The following is a 21378-nucleotide window of genomic DNA, read 5'->3' as shown; positions in this document are numbered from 1 at the left end:
TTCTTACCTGTAGCACTGATTTAATTCAATATATAATAGTTACTTGTTCATTTATCCTAAAACAGGACCGAAAACATAGAGAAAAAAATCTTAAGGTGGAGTAACTTTGTTTATAGGTGTTCCAATAAAATTATTTTTGGTTAAAGTAAATTCGGATCAAACGTGTTTTAAGAGTCTGTTGGTTAGTTGCGCAAACAGCTGCTTAGTGTCTTTAAAAAAATAAAAGGTAAGAACTTTTCTGATTAGCTTCGATCCGAAAAAGAGCGCTTATTTTCTGGCTTTCAATAGTTTTTACGTGCACAGGAGATGTGTTTAAGTCCCTGATTTTCTGTCGTTATATCCTAAAGTACTTTGTCATAAAAAGTAGTAAAAAATACGGAAAGATACATTTGATTCTTCACTCTGCTTGCTGTGAGTTAATAGAAGCAAAATAAAAACAATCAACGTTAAAATGAATGGTGCATAGGGTTTTTATAGTGAAAAAAATATAACACTGATATGTATTAAGTGTTAATACTTATTAATTCATTGTTGTAATTTCAGGTCATGAAAATGTTTATACGACCAGCTGAACGGGAATAAAAGAGGGTCTGTTTACTTATATTGGCGTTAACTTATGTGTATCAGAGGCAACCCACAGTCTCTGTAATTCCCTCTACCCCTTCCCCACAAAAAAAGTTGGCGGTGGGTGGTGATGACTGCCTTTCACTGCTACATTAGACATAGATAGCACAGGTAACCCTTGTGTACTTTTGTGCGAAAGTCAACAAAACAAAAATTATTTTTTCTGTGAAACTAACGGTATAATAACCTCACAAGATAGCATGAGAATTCTACCTACCTTCTTTCTTTGAAACATTATTTTTGTGTAAACATATCCTAGTTATGGTTGTTTTTCGTTTTTATTTTGCCTGGCTTGGGATATCATTTCGCTATCAAGAATTATGTTATTCTAATCAAATTTATATGAAGATTTGTGTATTAAAGCGCAATATTTATAACAGAACCGAGATAACAATAATCACACCAAGCATTGTAAAGTAAAATTCAGTGTCTGTGTGTACCAAATAATTTCTAAACTACTGGACAGTTCTGGTCGTACCAATTCTCAAATGGTACTAAACAAATTGTCTATGTCTCTAAGTTTACACAAAGGTAAAACTTTTCACTTAACTTCTTTGGGACCCTCGGGTATTTTACAAAAAACTCTTTTACGGGATTATCCGAAAGCGACCACAAATTTGACATTGATTTATGTTAAAGCACATAAAAAAGTAGATATACTAACTACCGTTTGTAATTTGGTTAAAGAAATTAAATTTGCATTACAGGGGCCCAGTAAATATGGAATTCGCTAGTTATTATGGAATTATCAACCCTAGTTAGGCAAAATTATGAATTTTTGGGGATTACGTTCATATTTTAACATAGTATATTTGTCACTAAAAATAAGTTTTCACGGGATATGATACCTAAGCTGTTAAAAAAACATGTCCGTTTGACGTTTGTCACTTGCTAAATTTGCAAATATAACTGATAGCCCCTAAAAATTATAAACTTTATCGGAGTATATATATATATATATATATATATAAAGTTTAACTGTTGTTAAACATTTTTAAAATGAATTAAAACAAAGTGTTCATCTTTAGAATTTTATCAGTGTGTTACGTTCGCGAATTGAGAACTCATGATACCTTATAATCCACACTTTTGTGCTTGTCTCCTTGAAGCACATCCTCGTATATTGCGTATTAAATTAACTCTTGGAACAAATTATAACGTATGTTTTTGGATGTTATGATTGGTCGAAACGCTTATTGTCCGGGTTACAACAGCCCTTTTCTTTACTTTTTAATCCCCGTAGCATACTTACATATACGTGAAGTAGCATTGTACGTGAGCCGAGTGTCTTTGTGCACGGTAATGTGGTTTGTGTGTAAAGTGTTGTGAGCGAACGCAACAAACAGCGATTAGGCAAGACTGAAGGTTTGTTGTATATGCAACGTGTATTTTATTGAGTATTGGCTTCCTCATTGTTTTTTTTTATAGCGATTCATCTTTATAATTATATTAATCCTTAACACTAAAAGTTTTCTTATAGTTTTTATACAGAATGTCAGGGATCAAATATGGCGGCCAAAATTGGTATAGGCTGTTTGTTAACGTACATTAACTAAGGGAATATACAGGTCGGCGTTATCTATAACACTTGCAGGTTAGGTATGACGTTATTTGTTAAATAAATTGCGTAATATACTTAAAATAGTCATGAATTATTTTAAGTGAAATTGGAAGGTTAAAGTTTACTCGGGAATCTATTATTAATGATAAACGGTTTGAATGCGGTTTACTGTTTTTAGCCTTAACGCATCAGATTTACGGTTTATTTAGGATTGTATAGGATAAACTCGTATCGCTGTGAGTGATTCGTTGCACTCGTCACCTCATACGTCATCTTATTTTTTATGATACAAATATGTTATGACGTTACAGTTGATAGTGAGTTTTAATAATATATATTTTTTTTTCATTTTACGCATTGTATAATTGGTTTGAAGTTATATATTTAATTTTCGTAATACTGATAGGAATTTAGCAATTATAGGCTAAGGTAAAATTTCGCTTCAAACATGAAAAGTACAGCCTAAATCTAAGTTTGAAATTAGTTTTTTTGTTAAATTTTGCTAAATAATTACTATCTTTTTTAAACTAGTAATTGTTACAAATATGGAAATTATAAATCTTAAGAAAAAGGTCTGTGGCAGTAAGTCGTCAATAGATCTGATTAGGAAAAAAGCGTTAAAGTATGTGTTTGGATTATTAACAAGTTTCGTCCTAATCGATGATCCACAGCAGCTAGATAGGTTTATTTCTGTATTGTAGGGTTTAAGATTGTCATCTTTAAATATAATGTTAAGAAAGTATTCTGTGAGGACTAAGTGTTTGAAAAAGAAGCAGGTTAGGTTGATGTAAAGGTACTTTTATTTATTCACGATTATGATATATGAATGAATTATTATATATGTATATAATTTGTTGTAGAAGTTTTGTAATGTCTGTAGGTAAAAATGTAATTTACAATATTTTGTATCTAGATTCAAAGTTAACATAGAAAGATGGGGACCCAGCAGTTCTGTTTGAAATGGAACAATCACCATTCCAACATGCTCTCGGTGTTTGAACAGTTACTAAGTAACGAAGCATTGGTAGATGTAACTTTAGCATGTGAAGGGCACAGTTTAAAGGCACACAAGGTTGTCTTATCGGCCTGCAGTCCTTTCTTTCAAACTCTTTTTGTCGATAACCCGTGTAAACATCCAATTGTGATAATGAAAGACATGAGATATGTTGATATGAAGGCCATCATTGATTTTATTTATCATGGTGAAGTGAATGTGTCACAGGATCAGCTATCTGCTCTTCTAAAAACAGCAGAAACTTTGAAAGTCAAGGGACTAGCCGAGGTGGGTGGAGAGAAGCAGGCTGAAAGGCATAATGTCCACGAAGTTACTCAGAAGCCTGTTAACTCTACCCCAATTGTTTCTGGGAACCAGCATCATCGCACGGAATCCCCTCCAGTACATAAGCGTAAGAGAGGAAGACCTAGGAGGAGGTCTGGGTCAAGTCAGAGTGACACAGAAGATCCTGTGCCATCCAAAATTAAGGAGCCAGACTCTCCAGAAATCATCAGTGATATCAGTAGAGACGGCATGAACGACAGCACTCCGGATGTCAATCATAGGTTATCATCGGCATCGCAGTCACGGGTTCCTCCTATTCCTCCCAGCCAAAGCTATCCACAGAAATCACGCACTATGTACTCTCCCATTCCTTCACAGCAGGAATCTAGTGCAAATGTAGAAGAACCTCCATCTATAACGGATGGTGACTTTGATGTAGAACCATCTCGACTCATGGAGGCTACCTTAACAACAGATGGCAGTGGTGTAAGTGTTTGATTTCCATTACTTTTTTATTTATATCTATATGTTTAAGTGGAGATAAGTTGGAAACGGTAAAGGTTATTGTATGGACTAATTACTTCTCAAATTTTAGGTCTCTATGTATGAATCTCAGACTCAGCCGTCGGTGTCCACGTCACTAGCACTTCCATCTTCTTCAGCATTAGAAATGCCACATTCAAACTCATTAAGTCAGGCAGTCGTTCCCACATCTTTACATTCGGTATCTGACTCGTCTGGTTCAGGTCTGGGGAACCAGAATACTATGGAAGGTGTGTATTTTATCAAGAGACAGTATCTTTTTGGATTGTTAACTTTCAAGTTATGTTTTAATTGCCAACCCAGACATTAAATAGTTGATGTATTATTTTTACATTGCAGGGAATATTTTTAATTTTGTGACAGAGAACAAAATTTGTATGTTTTCCTTTGAATTTACATATATATATGTAAAAGTGTAATTTAGTGAATAATATATCCAATGTATCTGTAAATGTTAAATTATTTGGTAAAGTAAGAGTAGTTTGTAAGTGATTGTTATGTTAACTAGCTAATAATCCTTTGTACATTTAACACTTTTTCTCCACAACTGTAAAACTATGGCTCTGATGTGTAACGGAGAGGGGGGGCTTGTAACAAAATGTTGAACTTTCTTACACTGTGTTGAGGGGCAAGGCTAGAGACATGATAGTTCCTAAAATAAATGTCTGAAGTAATGGTTTGTTTGTGATGTCTTTTAGTGCAATGAAGTTCATGTTTGTCTCTAAAACCTTTTCAGATATTAAACCACTCGTGTCTTTTGAAGAACCTCCCATTGGTGTTTCCAGCCACTCCCAAGATAGTAGTAGTACAAATGCAGTCTTACCATACATGGATACGTCCGGAGTGTCTGCGATCCCGGGACCAAGTAGCTTTCAACATGACATGAACTTGCAGCCATCACCTCAACAACCTTCTCAAGGTAGGTTAAGATGTTGGCAGTTGACAACTATCGTAAAACTGGATGGAAAAAAATTATTTTACTACCCAAACTCGAGTTATCCATTGGATTATTCGAAGAAAAGTGGGCTTAGGATATTTTGGCATAGATAGTAAAATATTCAAAATGAAACAAAAACTTGGATTTAAAAATAAATTTTGAAAGTTTTTTTATTTGATAAGTTACTTATGTTTTATTTTATGTGAATTTTCACATTTACAGCAGCTGGAGTTTTAATTCTGGTAAAGTTTAGCACTAATTATAATACAAAATTGAAGGTTTAGATCCACAAAAAGTTGTGTTTTGTGTGCTGGGTTCCCCCAGTTATAATTGTTTATGTATAGAGGATAGGGAACTTTTTTTTTCATCCAGTTTAATTTTTGTTTGTTTTGTTAATATAAGTAGTAGTTTCATTGTGATACATTTTTAACCCTTTGAGTACCATGTGAATGAACCTGGCTGTGTGTTAGGTCAACTGTACATAACCCTTGATGTATTGTTTGTAAGGACTTGAAGACTGTTTTATATACATAATGTGTATTGTGTACAATAATCATTTTCTGTGTAGGGAGTCACCATGAAGATACACACACTGTTTTAAAAAAAAATTAGAAACTGAAATAATTCTTCAAGGGTTTTTTTTTGGGCTATTTATAACAAATTCCGACCACAGACTAGAGTAAAATATTTAATTATGGATTGTGGTGGTTCTTTAATTTCAGCCGTAAACCAGTCCTTAGATTTGTGTAGTTAAATACAGTCATAAAACATGGTCACTTTGAGAACCAGAACCTGGAACAACAACAAAAGTTGTTTGTTTATTAAATTTAGTTTCTAGTTTGCATATTACAGTTGTATATTTTTTGTTACCAAATAATTTTAGTGTTTTATACATGGTGGTGGTCAAATATGAATTAACATTTAAATAAATAAATTTGGAGACAAAAAAATAGTAAGGGCCTTAATGTTTGGCCTGATTTTAGTTATCACAGGTACTTAAAGGGTTGTATAAAACTAGTTCATGTTATGATATGTTTTTGCCTTCTGTATAAAAACTGAACTTACAGTTTCTAGAAAGGTCAGTGTGGTGTTAGTTTGGTAAGTTTTAAAATAATTGAGTCTTTTTAAAGTGATTTCAAAGGTTATTTATTTTTTTCAAAGAAATATAATTTTGTTTGTCTTGTAAAACTGAGTTATAAGACATCCACTCATATCTCTCTTGTTTCTTAAATACCACATGTGGGGTATGTTAGCAAAAAAAGTACAAATTGTCTTTAATATTTTTAGCTGTTCTTGAAAGCTAGTCCAATAAAATGTTATTGTAAAGATAAGTTTGAGCTAATAATGGATGTTTTATTATGTGAATAAAGTGTTATTTACAACTGCAGTGTTTATCTGTATTGTAGAGAAATTGTAAGAGCTTATATTTGTTTAAAATGAACTGTTATTTACCATATTTTAAATCTGAAAAGTTTTTATGTTAATAATTATTGCAGTTTTTGTTTCATTTTTACATTTTAAAGTTTAGTTTCGTTTGTATTTTTATGTACTTTGTACTGTATTTGATTTATATAAGTGTATTTATCTGGTTGTAATAAGTATCAGTGTCACCAATTTCTCAAGTGACTTGCTAGCTTTGAGTGTTGGTGTTGTGGTGAAACTAATAATAAAAAAAAATTATGTGCGTGTGTGTGTGTTCATTACTTGCTACATAGATATTAGAATTCAAGTTAAGTGATTTTGTTACAAAACTTAGCTGGAGAGACTTAACAGATGGAATATTTTGTGAGTTATAAACCTGAAATAGAGGTGAGATTTTTTGGTATAATTGTCCGTGATAGCTAAGTGTCCACACGTTTGGGACTAGTATTAGCCATTGGCTAGATTGGTAATAAGGTAAAGGTTGACAACATTTAGTCCTGTAAACTGTGGTTAGCTCTATAATAAAGCCTTAGGCTGAAAAAGATATTTGTTTAATTTGGCTTTACATTTGTTTTTATTTTAGTCTTAACAATGAAGCCGATTTAAGAAAACAGTTGATTACTTTGGAGTGAAACGAGTTCATCAAATTTCGTTTGGATTACAAACTTTGAGGATGGTAAGATTTCTGTGCTTAGCCCAAGGCTAAAAGTAAAAAAAACTTTTTAATAAACTGTTTCGTAGTATTTAGCCAATGGCTAGGGTGATTGAAGGGTAAGTGTTAGTACCACCAAGAACAAACAGTCCTTCTGGATATTAATTGATGGTTAGATAACGACAGTTCTCATTTATTTATTTATTTTAATGTATTTTGGTATTTCAAAGTTGCAGCTAAGAAAGAAGCGATTACTGGGACAAAAGCTAATGTGAAGAATAAAGGCTTTAGTAAGTACTCACTAAGAAATTAAAAAATTAAGACTATTGTTACTGTAGTACATCGAAATATAAATATTACTTTTCAAAAGTTGTGTGGTACAAATAACATCTGCCGCCTGGAAAGTGTAACGGCGTTAATACTTCCGTATTGTTATGATTTTGATGTGGTTGTGGGTATTGTAATTTTCGGGATATTAAAAAATAACCGTATTGTGGGGATTAAGTGTGTGTGTATTTAGAACGTTTAATATAAAATGCAGTTAGATGTATGAATCGCTGATATTCTGTTTTATAATAACTATATTATGACCAGAAAAAAAAAACATTACGTAATACCTAGTAATTTGTGTTACTGTTGCATCTTGCGTGATCCAGGGACAGTGTTGCAATAAGTAATAGGTGGCTCACTTTAGATTCTAAAGTTTAGAATAATTAAAATAATTTGGTGATAACATATTTGCCTTGTATTTCTTTTCAAGTCGTGTATGGCTGAATTTGTAATGCATATTAGTGTTAAATGTTGTAAGTATGATGATGCTATACATCTTCCGTTAGTAATATTTACATATATAATAACAGAAATTAATCACTTTGCTTAAAGGGTTACACAGGTTTTTACATATGTAGTGTTTTTATATAATTATAACAGTTCTGTAGGAAGCTGATAAAAGTAAATATACAAAAATTGTGAATTTTTTTAGCTTTCCCAATTAGGAAAGAAAAGGCTTAGTTGGTGTGGTTTTTGTATAAATTTCTTAAGAGATTTGTGAAAACTAGTGATATATATACTACAAGTGTTGTTTATTTTGAAGTTTTAATATTTCAATTTGTTTATAATGTGTGACAGTGAACATCAGGTAAGTGGATGTTCTAGGCAAAACCCACGTCAAGCAGCTGTGAACACGAAGAAAGACGATTACGTGTATTGTATACATACGTTGGTCGCCCGCCGTTGCAGTTAAAAGAATCTAAACAACAAAAAATGTCAAAATTCAAATTAATACACGTACTGGGTGGACCAAAATTTACTTTGATATTATAAGGTTTCAACTAAAGCACAAGCGACGAAGACAGTTGGCACTCGAGTAATTCTTCTAATGAATTAAATTTAAACTGTTCTAAATGAAAGAACTGTATAGGTGGTGCTTTTGTTCCATCTTGTATATAATGACAATCGGACTTGTATTCTGCTTTTGTTTTTGTTTTTTTAGTAGAAGAGATAACCATAGTGACCAAATTGCTAACCAAAGGTACCAGTGTTTTTGAAAGATGCGAATTCGTCTGTTTAGAATAATTATTATAGAACACTTTTACTTTCGATTTTGAAAAATAAATGTTTTTATCATATTGTAAAAAGAGCGAAATTTAATAACCGACTTTGGGCTGTGATCGTCGATCGTTGTATTTAATTTACACATGAGTAAAAGCGTACAGTACAGAATGTGATTAAGAAATACACTTTTGTTTGCTGTTTCGTCTCTAATACGATCGAACATGTAGAATATTATCTAGAGCCATTATCGACTCAAATCATTGACGCGTTAGGAATGTTCCATTTCAATTCCCAAATAAAGTTGCACATGATATAGAATTAAAAGTACATACGAAATCATTACACGAATAGATGTTAATTATAATTCGCCGATTTACAATCATTCTAAACAAAATTGTCTGTGGTTAGCACAAAATATAAACCATGACGTGGACTTTGGGTTTAATTCTTAATTGGTAGGGTAAAACTTTTCTGTGAATATGATTCATATGTAATAATCTTAAAAAATAACGAAGAACGATCACAAAGTAAGTGTGTAAGAAAAGATTAAATTGTACATGGCATACTGAGAATTTTTGGAAGTAATTTATTGTCGCTGTTTAATACTGCATCGAGGGTAAGTTGGAGGTGATAAGAAAACTGAAATGAATTCTGTACAGTATTGGATCAATTTTCCGAACCATTTCTATGGAACTAAAGCGACAGTTTATAGAATCTAATCTAACAATGTGTCAAAGGAGGAGAATTTCAGATTTAACTGTTGTACATGGGTATTAGTGCTATTTTATATCAAGATTTAATTAATGGTAAAGTATTGTTATAGAATTTTTTGAAAGGTTGGTCACTTGAAAAAAAAACGGTCATGAAGGGTCATGGATGCACTCAAGAAGTTACGGAAGACTTTTTCAGAAAAAAATGAAAAGGTTATTGTCATATTTTTTGTTTCAATTGCTAAAGTTAATTTTCCAGTTTTTTTTTTGTACACGGAAATGAGTGTAGATTAAACAGACCATTATTGTTAGATTGACAGCTGCGATTTGACTGTTACGTTTAAGATACACTCACAATCTTGTGGTGGTAATGGGATATGAAACAAGGTATTTCAGATCCAAAGTTAATGATTTTAATTTTCTTTTAAAAAAGACAATTTATTTTGATTGCATAGGTAAGTCGTACCATAAAAATTATCATTACAACAAAGAGTTTCTATAAACACCATTCCTGTCATCATTATCTATTTGTTCTTGTTCAATATCGATTTGTCTTATATTGAAAATAGATGTGACGAAACTTGAAGTGGTTTAAATTTTATTAATATCACTTCTTCATGGAAGCGCAGATAGCCCTCGTGTGGCTTTGCACGAAATTCAAAAAACAATCTTCATAGAAAATCATTAAACAAGTTAATAAGTGATGTGGTATTTAAAATGTTCATAGAGGACAAAGAGAAGAGGTCTCTGGTTAAAATAAACTTAAGAATTCATATAAAATATTCTAATGTATCACTTGTTGTTTCAAATAACATTTCTAGGTAGAAATAATTATTTCATTCCAAGTTGTACAAATATCTTGAGATGGATACACGGATAATACTACTAACTGTGGGAAAATGTTTTATGAGGAATATCAGAAGTCCAGTCATTGAATTTTCAATCAAGTTAGTGTACCAGTTGCAAAATAAGTCAGTCGCCATCTCTGTTTATTGGACTAATGGTTATTCTTTCTCAAGATATTTTTCTGTCGACCAAAACATTAAGAAATACTAAACATAACTTAATCCAGTACACATTACTTAATAGGCGTGGAAGTTACGAATAACACGTAATATTACCTATATTAATACTTTCTACTTAAGAAAAAAAAAGCGTAGTATAGGAGGTCGTCGTCTTGGTGGATTGACATCTTCCGCTTAAATTTCCACAATTGATTGCAAATGTTTTATCTATTATTATATTCAGCCACAGTGAGGTCGGACAAATACATTTAAAACTATCACAAAAACACGTTTAGGAAATTCGCTGTTCGGATTGGACCTGAGTTCGGACATGAAAAGAAAAACAACAAACGATCAATTAAAATTATTGTGTAATGTGTTTATTTACCGAACCGAAGGGCCTCCTTTACTGTATCACAAGAAATTAACAAAGTAGTATGTCTCAAAATCTAATATTACCTATATTATTGATTATTCCAAGTAACATTTATAGAAGAGAATTAACTTATTCTACACTGTAAAGTTGATATGAACTCTCCTTTAACAATGATACGAGTTTATATCGGAGGTTGGGGCACATACTTGTTTAGATGGGGGTGACGTATTTTGGAATGATACAATCGCTGAATTAACTCGTATTCATTGCTATTAAACGTAATACTATGTAATCAGAAAATAAATTAATTGATATCTGTGGTAATCAGAAATAAGTAATTAATATGAAATATTCAAATAACACATTACTACATCGTGGCTATTTCCGGAAGACTGCTTTTTAAGTATTGACGGAGCAGCGAATTTATGTCCGAGATACTTAAAATGAAATTACGCCCTAAACACATAAATTGAAATACGTAAATATCGACAAATCAAATTATTGCAAAATAAAGAATGCATGTATATAAGCCCTGTATGGCGAAGTGGGTTAAGATGTTCGACTCGTAATATCAGCGTCGCGGGTTTGAATCCCTGTCGCTCCAAACATGCTCTCCCTTTTAGCCGTGGGGGCATTATAACTTTACGATCAATCCCACTATTTGTTGGTAAAAAGAGTTGACGGTGGGTGGTGATGACAAGCAAGCTGCCTTCCCTCTAGTTTTACACTACTAAATTAATGACGGCGAGCGCAGATAGACCTAGTGTAGTTTTGCGCGAAATTAAAAAACAATCGTATATAATTCTGACCTTCAATTAAGTGGGTAGTCATGCAGATATGTGTTTGTATAAGTATATCGATATACACTCATATATATATATTCTTGTAAACAATTTTAATCCCTTGGACCTTTGCTCAGCATGGCCACGTTCAAACGCTCAACTCGTAATCTGAGGGTCACGGGTTCGAATCTCCACCACACATATGCTCTCCCTTTTAGACGTGTAGAAGATATAAAGTCACGGTGAATCTTCGTATTCATTGGTAAAAAGAGTTGGCGTTTGGTGGTGACGAGTAACTGTCTTTTGTCTAGTCATACACTCCTAAATTAGGCGCGACTAATGTTGTAGTTTTATGCGAAAATTCAAAACAAACACTGTTAGACCCTGTGATCCTTTCCCTATTTGTTACAAAAGTAGCTGTACATTATCACTTGCACTTTATTTCACGAAAACAAGTAAATGTTTTGTAGAGTAAACTTCAGTAATTCGAGTAACAAAAGAGTAATACGCCCAGCGCTGAAATATGGTTTTGTCCTCAAAATACAGATTAGAAAATATTATTAATCGTAAATGGGGGATTCTAATGGGAGGTAACAGTGGTGCTACCTAATGAACATATTCAACCCTAGATATTTTGTTAAGTTTTAAAATTATTACACTTTTTTGTGCTCGCCTTTAATTTTATTAACGACATGTTAGTGTGTTATAATTTATATATCACTTTGAAATCTGAACTTAGGAGTGCACTCGATCAAAGGCCAATAATTTTGATGCCAATTCCTAGTTTCTAGCAGTTGGCGTATGCAACTCTGTCTGAATAAAAGGATTAGGAAATGTTCAAGACCTTTCGATATTTGATTTACAATTACATCCTAATGAGCACAAAACACTTGAATGAAAATTCAGAAAAAATAACTCGAATGTGTCTGGTTATTTTCTATGTCTGTCAAAATCATGACTCTGTCATTACAGTGCAACCTTTTACACCATATACACATTTCAATACCGACTTCTTGAAAAATAGGTTATTTATACAGATAATAAAAGAAACTTGAACATCTAATTAGGGTTAAGATTTCGTGTAAATCTAAAGGGTCGAATTATGCGAATCTTGGACTTGTGATATTTGAATAAGGTATTATTCTGCCAGTTTTTTTTCTTCACGCAGGTATTTCGTATTTTCTACAAATCATGAACAGGACAGGTATGCTTGATCTCTGAGCATCACTGTTTTATATATTAAAAAGCTCAGATCCCATCAGGCAAAAATAAAAAATGTTCTCGCTCCTGCATTTGGTTCTTTGTAACCCTGTAAAGCTTAGCAACAGTGATAGTTATACATGTGAAAAATTTTGGTCAGTTTTGGTAATATATAATACAATGTCATCAATAAAGAATTTAATGTTTTAAACTATACATGTTTTCTCTTACTGTTCAAGTTATTCTTTGCTTATTAGTCTTGAACATGCGTCAACGAACCAAAAATCCACAGCAATTTAACAAAAAAATTGGGTCAGAAAAGGTATTAAGATGTTATATTAGAGGAGTAGATAGATACGAATACCCGGTGACCTTGCTCCTATTTTATTTCACAGAGCTTCAAGTTCCCAATTTTTTTTTTAAGAATGAGAAAAGAAAACCACCTTGTTTAATTTCAAATGTAGTACTATTATTTCTGTGGTTCGTAATTGATTGCAAGAAGTTTTGGGCGTCAGATGAGTGATTTGTCAATTGAGCTAAAAGGGTTAATTTAATAACGTTTGTTAGTGAGGCACTTTTTAACAACTTGAACTATCACGACATACGGCTGTAAGTTGCATGGCTCGATTACATGCGGTGGAAGGAGCACAAATAACCCATTCTCTACCTATAACATTCTGTTATATTTTCAGTGATTATATGTTCATCTCGATGATCTAGATTTAGGAATAACACATTTTATCTTCAGCCACTAAAAGTTTGTTGTGAATAAGGCCTATAAGAAAGCGAAAGGATATAGTTTATTAAGAAAACTTTTTTTGATAAGTTTTTAACCAGATCATTTGTTAGATCAGTAATCCGTCTTACCAATAATGAGTCTTATAAAAAAAAATTCCAGAGGTTTTCCCATTATTGCAAAAAATATTTTTTATAGATATAACATGTTTATTTTATTTGATAAAATGCAACTTTCCACATAATGAGTAACTAAATATACAAGCATAATTATAAATGTTTTTTCAATATAGTTATATCATAAAGGTAAAACATTATCAACTACATTTGGGTAGCGATTTCATATTAAGATACGAAATCTTATAGAAATTGAGAATTTTAGCGTACAGTGACTGACTTAAAATTTATGAATCCAGGTGGCATGGTAATGTTATGTTTGGAAACTAGGAATACTTATAAAATATTAAAAAGATTTACCCTAACTTTCCTAAGACGTTGTGTATGACGTAATCACTAAATCATGTCGGAAAGTATGATACAATTTATATTTATAAATTACTAGTTAGGCAGTTTTTCTTTTGTTTTTACACATAAATTGAATGAAGCTTGGGACGTAAGGAATCTGGATGTAATGCATCCCTATCGTAAATTGTCGTTATCAGCTGAATACTAGAGCTTTGACTTTTATCTAGAGGTGTCATAAACTTTGTGTAAACCCCGTAGGGATTTATGTGGCATTTAGTATCACAAGAAAGTAAATTAGTTTAGTTTTGGTTTTTACACTCGTTTTTATTCATTTGAAAAAAACGACTCTGATTCTAATGTTCCAGTTTTGTTTACTATTTGTGTCATCTTTGGTTAGTGAATATGAATTGAACGTGCGCATTCATAGGAGTTAATAAAATCCATATCATAACCAGATCAGAAACACTTGTTAGAGCAACTAGTAGAAGAATGTCACATTATTAAAGTTTCAAGTAAATTTTGGAAAGTAATTTTGTACTTTCATGTTTAAATTTGAGAAAGAGTTATAGTTGTAATTTTCAGTCAGATCAGTGATAATGCTGGTGAAAGAGATTCTTCATCATGTTGCCGTACTGATTCGACTTTCTTTCATCGTCATTGCTCAGTTTCAGTTGAGTTTTCCCATTTACAATAAGGCATTCCACTCACTGATCTATTTTCATTTATTTTTAATATGAATTGATCGCAAATTTATATGTTTCTTGAGTTTACCAGTTAAACATTTACATTACTGAAAACTTCTTGGTTGTGATGCTAAGAAATAATTTAGTAAAAACTGTTGACAAATTATTATGTTATCTTCAAACAGTAATTAATAATTTTAGTAGAAAAAAATGCTAGATTGAAAAAACAACAACTTGTCTCAGTTTGATATGTTAATTTTTCATGTACTTGTGGATTAAATTAGCTACATTAATTACTAGGTTACTTTTTAGTTTTGATATATATCATGATCAGTTTAATGAATTATAGGCTTCTTAAAATTCATTTTTGTTATAAGCTGTAGTTTATATAATTAATGTTATCAGTGTGTGTGTAATGTGGTACACTGAAAACAGTGAAGAAGTCAGGTTTCAAATATGGTGGACTTTAATCTAACTATGCCATGGAAGTTGTGTTATTTGTGAACTTCCAGTGGTGTGTGTACTTTAAAAATCAAGACAAATTTCTGTCAAATACTAGAAATGACATTGTTTAATTAGTTTCTAAAACCTGCAGTTTATTTACTGTTTATGACAGATTCAATATAATGTACGAGTTTTCTTTTTTTTATGAAATAATGCATTGTTATAATATGTGGTCCTTTTCAGTTCTTTCTAGTGATGCACCACTGTATCACTGTTACAACTTAATTTTGTGACTGCCTGCATTCCATGGATAATTTAAGAAAATTATTGGTTTTTATGGTAATAACTACAGATAGATGTCTAAGTGGTTTGATAGGTATGAACATGATTGTATGCTTGGAATAAAACTAAATATATGTTTAATGTTTAGTTAGATTCTGTTTAATATTCCAAGTGAATTCTTGCTTGGACGTAGAGTATTCAGATGAAACACTAAATTCAAATAATTCAATGTTATTTGATTGCCTTATTTTTTCGTTGCCAGTTGGTGTTGGCAGTGTGTGTAATGTTTCCATTTGATCTCATGGGGGTGGGTGGATTCAAATGCAACTTTCATAGGATCTTAGTCTCTTCAAACACCACAAATGTCTCATTCTTGACATGTTTCAACCTACTCTACAGGGTGCTTTATTAGATAATGTTCCCTGGAATTTCTTTTTGATGAGAGAAAGATGTACTTCCATTTTCTGTACACTTCTTAACATAGATTACTAAGGAGTGTGGTTGCAGTGAGAGGAATGTGTGCCAATTACGGATTAGGATTAATCCTAACTTCAGTTTCAAAACAAATTATGAAAAAAATGAATATTTCATGACAAAGAAACAGAATGAATGTTTAGTTGCAGAAGTAATGGGTTGTTCTAATTGTTTGAGGCTAAACGAACAAGTATGAACATTGCAGGGAAAACATATGAAATTTACTTCCTTAAACCTATGTGTTGCATTATTCACTTTTCTGGTGAAGAACAGAAAGAGATGGATCATTTAATGACAAATTATAGTATGCTGTTAAGGTTGTATTTACTTTGTTTCTTCAAATTCAATTTCACATTATATAAACACACACACACACACATTATACCTTGTTTTTACATTTGTTAATTTCCCTTTAAATTATAGTTTGTATCTCTGAGCTACTGTGATATTTTGATTAAAAATTTAGAATGTAGAGAAAATTCAAAAGGAAAAAATAATAACAAAATAGTGTTCACTTTTAAGCACATTTGCTCTCTCTGTTGTGCTATAATATTGTTACATTTGTGTTTTGTATTTAACTTTTTTTATCATCTACTGATATAAATCTGTATTCTTAAAAGTGTAACATGGTTGTTTCATTCACTGAAGCAGTTTTTCTCTGTGTATTGTGTTTGGTATTTTCTCTAACATGAACTGTTGCAAAAAACAGCAGTGTAAGGTAACATGATGTGTTGATAATTCTGACATCAAATACCTAATATCATGTTGAATGGCACCCTGTACAAGGTTAGGGTATGCAAGCTTTAGCATCCCAATAGTGTACATGGGGTTAAACACCACCCAACATCAAAGTGTATGTTGGAATGCACTTTAAAATATTGCAAGTAACAAATTAATTTTAATTAATTGATATGTGAGAAGCTCTTGATTTTCCTCAAGCATATTTTTAATTTACTTACATTTTCTACTTGGAAATTTTTACAGCAACATAAGAAATTGAAAGTAATTAAAATTGAGGTTATTAGCTTCAGTATTATCAATATATCATAAATACTGTTTACTAGTATTTATTATTTGACACAAATCTAGAGTTATGAAGTTAGATTGTGTATATTTTTTTATTCACAATTCTCTGTACACAAACTTTTCTGAATGTGTTTTTCTCTAGTATATAGGTAAAACCTGTTATTTGGAAGTATAATTAGTAAGGTTATTCATCTGAACATTTATTTAACATTTTCATAACATGGTTGATTCCACCTTTTGTTTTTAAACTTGTAAGAAGTATTGGATTGAATTACATGAATTATGGGTGTCTAAAAACTAGGAAAATGATTTAATTTTGTGTAAACTTTAAATACTTTTTGTTTTTTTATAGGTTCAGAAATGGCTACTTTTTGCTATTCATAGGTCATTGAAGTGTTTTCTAAAAGATTTCACAGTTCCTGGGCCTCCAAATGGCTTACTTGATAAACCTACAAGCTTCCAACATTAAAAAATCTCGTTGAAAACAAGCAAGCTTCCAGTATTAAAACATCTGGTTTTGATACCCAGTATAATCACTTTTGCTTGTTCTATAGTGGATCCTTCAGGTGCAGATAGCAGAAGTTAATACATATGAGAAACTGTGTTCCTGTTGTATTGGCATCTTGCTAAGCCTATTGTTTTTAGCTCTTTAGGAGTACACACACACACACACACACACATGATTGATTAGATTGAACTAGAAATTAAGAATAGATGAAAATGTGTATTAAATATGAAATTGTTTAATAACTAAAGTGAAACTAGTATTTATATATATTTGTTTGAATGCAACTTTTTTCTGCTTTATCTAAACAAAACACTAATTTTGACTTTTATTATTATATTGACATTCTACTATTGGGAACATAATTATGTGATAACTGGTTACTCAATGTTTCTGTGTTTTATAAAATAGCTTTTAAACAGTGTTGAGGTTACTAAAGGTTTCTGTGTTTTATAAAATAGTGTCTTGTTTGAATATTAAAAACTACATATTGCACTTCTGTAGTCATTTTGAGTGATATTCAACAAAAATGGTATACAAATTAGTCTTGCCTGATTTACTGTTTTACTGTTATTTAACAATATAGACCTTGTAACATAATGCAGGATATATTTTTGCAGAATAATAAAACATTCTAGTAACAGTTGATTTTTCACATATCTTAAAAATTGTGTTATGGATGTATAAAAATAGTATACTATATATTACAACCATGCTTAAACATGTGTATTAGTAAACTGTTTGCAATCTCTTACACGCCTGTTGTGTAATATTAAACTGTTTGCAATCTCCCACACACCTGTTGTGTAATACTAAACTGTTTACAATCTCCCACACGCCTATCGTGTAATACTAAACTGCTTCCAATCTCCCACATGCCTGTCGTGTAATACTAGACTGTTTGTAATCTCCTTTACAACCAATGTATATAAGTATTTTCTAATCTAATTTTAAATTGTTTCTTAATGATATGAGCTGTAAAGATCACTAGCATATTGGCCTGTTACAAATTAGAGACACAGTGAATAAGTAACGTGTTCTCTTGAGTTAATTTCCATTTACAATTGAACATCTGGATGACAGTCACAAAGTTGATACATTTATGGAATGACTGAAGATTCTTTGTGGGAAAAGTACCTTTGGAGCAAGAAATATATGGGTGACTTGTGGTTAATGTTTTGTGATCTCGTAACTGTCTAGAGTTTTGAGAAATAAAGAATTTCAGAGTTTTCTTTTATCATTTTCATCAAGTAACAGTTTTAGAGAAAATAACTTTTTGTGTAGCAGTTGTAGGTAGTTGCAATTTGTAGAGAAAACTCTATATCTCTGAGATCATAAAACAAACTTGGTGGTTTTACAAGGATTATACAGCTATTATATGTTGTGGCTAAGTAAATACATTATTCTACGTTTGGGGTAAGAATCTAGAAAATGTTTGAGCAAATGTACCAAACTTATGAAAGGAGTGGAAGGAGAAGATTCAAGATGCAGCTTGAAGTATTTTTCAATGAATATGTACCAAGAAAAGAAGCTCAAACATGAATAATCAAGTGTTGTTGGATAACGCTTCAACATTTAACAGTGAAGGAACCTAAGTTGTGCCAGGCCATGACACAGCTTTGAAGTTTATTAAAACAGTTTTTTATTATTAATATAACTACAATTTTAATTTTTGTGTTCTCTGAGAAGAATGTAGTATGATGAAAATTATTGTTTTGAGGATTTAATATTACATGTCCATTTATTATTTTTGTTATATTTCTAGACTTCAGATGTTTGTAGCAAATGCCCAGCAACATGGAGAAAACATGATCAAAGAAATCATCTGAAGAAGTGGAAAAACGTTTGTGTAATCTTTATCCTCCACTGTTTTCATCTTCAGAGAGTGTAACTTACTCATTATGTTATGTTCTGAAATATTAATTGTTGATTTTTTCTTGGTTACTGGAGGATTGTTTAGTCTGATTTAACCCATCTCTTCATAATTAATTGTAGTAGGTTTTGATTTTATTTAACCTATGATTAAGTTCAACTGTAGTTTCAAGACTACCTCTTAAATTTTTCCTAATGTTTTAAGAGAGTAAAATATTGTCTTGATACATTTAAAGTGTAGAAAGGTAATATTACTTTCACTTTTCTTTAGTGAAAAATTAAATATTCATCTGAAAGAAATAACTTTATTTTGAAATATATGCACGCAAATTTAAACGAATATTTTGCATTTATCTTGAAGCTCAAAAAAAAATGTAAATAGTAATTGTTAGTATTAGTTTAATGTGAAGTGCACTCAAATTGGTTTACTGGTGTCAAGTGTACTATCGTTGGTTGCTAATGTAAACTGTTATTGGTTAATCAATGCCTGGTTCCTTTAAATAGTTTAGAAATGTACAGTTCTGGAAATTGTAGAACAAAGTTACCTATAATACATTTTTGGTTTTTGGTGGGTTTTTTTCAGTTTATTATAAAATTCAGTGTGCCATTTTTGCTCAATTTCGGTGTACAGATACAGAAATACATTTGAGGTTGTTCTTTATCGCCTTTTTAAATAGTCTCTTAAAATATAATTGTTCTCAGGTTATAAGAAATATTAAACTAATTATTCCTCAATTTATTTTTAAAACTTGCTAATTAATATGCAACACCTAGAATTTTTAGTTTTAAAAAAATAAATTATTGACTATATTACATTGTATGCATACTTGTTTCTCAGATGTATTTGATAACACACTCAAACAAGGTCCTTTCAGTGTTTCTCTGGCGGTGAAGAACTTCAGCTTGCTTGTTAAGTCAAATCCAGCTATAATTTGTAAGCTAAGCCTAATCAGCCATTTATTTTCCAAGGTGAAATTAATGCATAGCGAAAAGGGGTTTTAAACATTTTGATATCCTAATTGTTATTTTACAAAATAAAACTTAATTCAAATACTTTATTGTACTGAAAAAACAACAACTTAGGTTTTAAAACCTGTGGTAAAAAGGTCATAGTGTTAACGGATTTTCTAAATTTGAAAGGTAACGTAAACATCGAATAAAAATGGAATGTTCCGATGTGAGTGTAATTCGTCATATTTTATCTGCGAAATTTATTTATTTTTTCATACAACTTTATTTCTGTATTGCATTTAAAATATATTAATGCGAGGTGCAGGAAAGATAAATATTCGCAACTAAAGTGAGATGAATTAGGCACACGTCACAATCATCTGCTAATGTGTGTATTTAATTGGTTGTACGATGCTATTCTCTCATGATACGTTCATAGTGTTAAGTGTTACTGAGCGACCTAATAATATATGTATTTTGCGGGGTACAGTGTGCTTGGTATGAGGTTAACTCTTTATTGCGGGTTTATAACACACGATAGTTACCTAATTGTGGAAGTTGAAATCTTAATACAGTTTCATGAAATAACAGGATTTAACTGTAACTATTGTGTTTTTTTCACTTTTTCGAAAACGTACAAAATAACATAAGCAGATTAGAGCTGTGTTCGGATTAATGTGTGGAATAATTATAACACTAATAACTGGGACTTCCTTGTTTATTTCAGAAGGAAAGTTTGTGTGTTACGTTTGTCAAGCCAGGTTTACGTTCTCGTCAAGTCTCAGTAGACACCGACGATACAAGCACAAGGGAGCACCAATCAGCGAATGTGCTCTTTGCTTCAGAACGTTTAATCGGCCGGACAACCTATTATCTCACTATCGTGTTCACCACAGTATATCTGAAGCACAAAGCAACTCGCTTTCTTATCTTTAAAACAATATTTTGTTGTACAGTATAAGAAATTAGGAAATATGTTTCGATAACTTGGGTCTATTGTTTTCATTAGTGCTTGCTGTAGTGGATACATGTTTGAAAATAACGAAATAAACTAATGAAACTCGGTCGTGACTATTAAATTCATTTATACCAATTAGAAGAAAGCCAAAACATTATTGTCTGTTCAGCCTGTCATTGTTATTTGTGAGTTTTCTCTGTTAAAATTACCCACAAATGCCAAGTTTTTAAAATATCGATTACATTATAAGATCATCCCAATGACTTATCGGTAAGTTTAGGGACTTGTAATGTTAAAATCCGGTTTCGATACCTGTAACAGTACAGATAACCCACTATG

General features: G+C 31.5%; 1 protein-coding gene across 10 annotated transcripts; it reads left to right on the top strand.

The window, feature by feature from the left end:
• Positions 1-1846: 1846 nt before the first annotated feature.
• Positions 1847-21145, top strand: LOC143247300 (uncharacterized). Of its 10 annotated transcripts, none has more exons than XR_013026473.1 (6): positions 1847-1989; positions 3099-3950; positions 4060-4237; positions 4744-4926; positions 19024-19101; positions 20809-21145. XR_013026473.1 is itself a non-coding variant. In XM_076495096.1 (5 exons), the coding sequence occupies exons 2-5, from the start codon at positions 3120-3122 to the stop codon at positions 21015-21017; spliced, it is 1401 nt and encodes a 466-aa protein (XP_076351211.1). In that variant the 5' UTR covers positions 1847-1989; positions 3099-3119; the 3' UTR covers positions 21018-21145. The 10 variants fall into 10 exon arrangements, 5 of the variants coding, with proteins under 5 accessions (XP_076351211.1, XP_076351214.1, XP_076351215.1 ...); XR_013026472.1 differs by having other exon boundaries at positions 19024-19145; XR_013026474.1 differs by having other exon boundaries at positions 19024-19107; positions 20809-20935.
• The last annotated feature ends 233 nt before the right edge of the window (positions 21146-21378 follow it).

This window comes from Tachypleus tridentatus, chromosome 3, assembly GCF_004210375.1.
Source record: "Tachypleus tridentatus isolate NWPU-2018 chromosome 3, ASM421037v1, whole genome shotgun sequence".
In the NCBI taxonomy this organism is placed as follows: domain Eukaryota; kingdom Metazoa; phylum Arthropoda; class Merostomata; order Xiphosura; family Limulidae; genus Tachypleus; species Tachypleus tridentatus.
Note: the sequence above shows the minus strand (reverse complement) of the source record. Positions and strands in the feature narration are given on the sequence as shown.

Bases quoted from the DNA above. Each gene is read 5' to 3' on its own strand.
- LOC143247300 (XM_076495096.1), top strand. From the start codon at position 3,120: ATGGGGACCCAGCAGTTCTGTTTGAAATGGAACAATCACCATTCCAAC. The intron at 4,238-4,743 runs GTGTGTATTTTA...AAACCTTTTCAG, and splicing joins GAACCAGAATACTATGGAAG to ATATTAAACCACTCGTGTCT. The intron at 4,927-20,808 runs GTAGGTTAAGAT...TGTTTATTTCAG, and splicing joins ACCTCAACAACCTTCTCAAG to AAGGAAAGTTTGTGTGTTAC.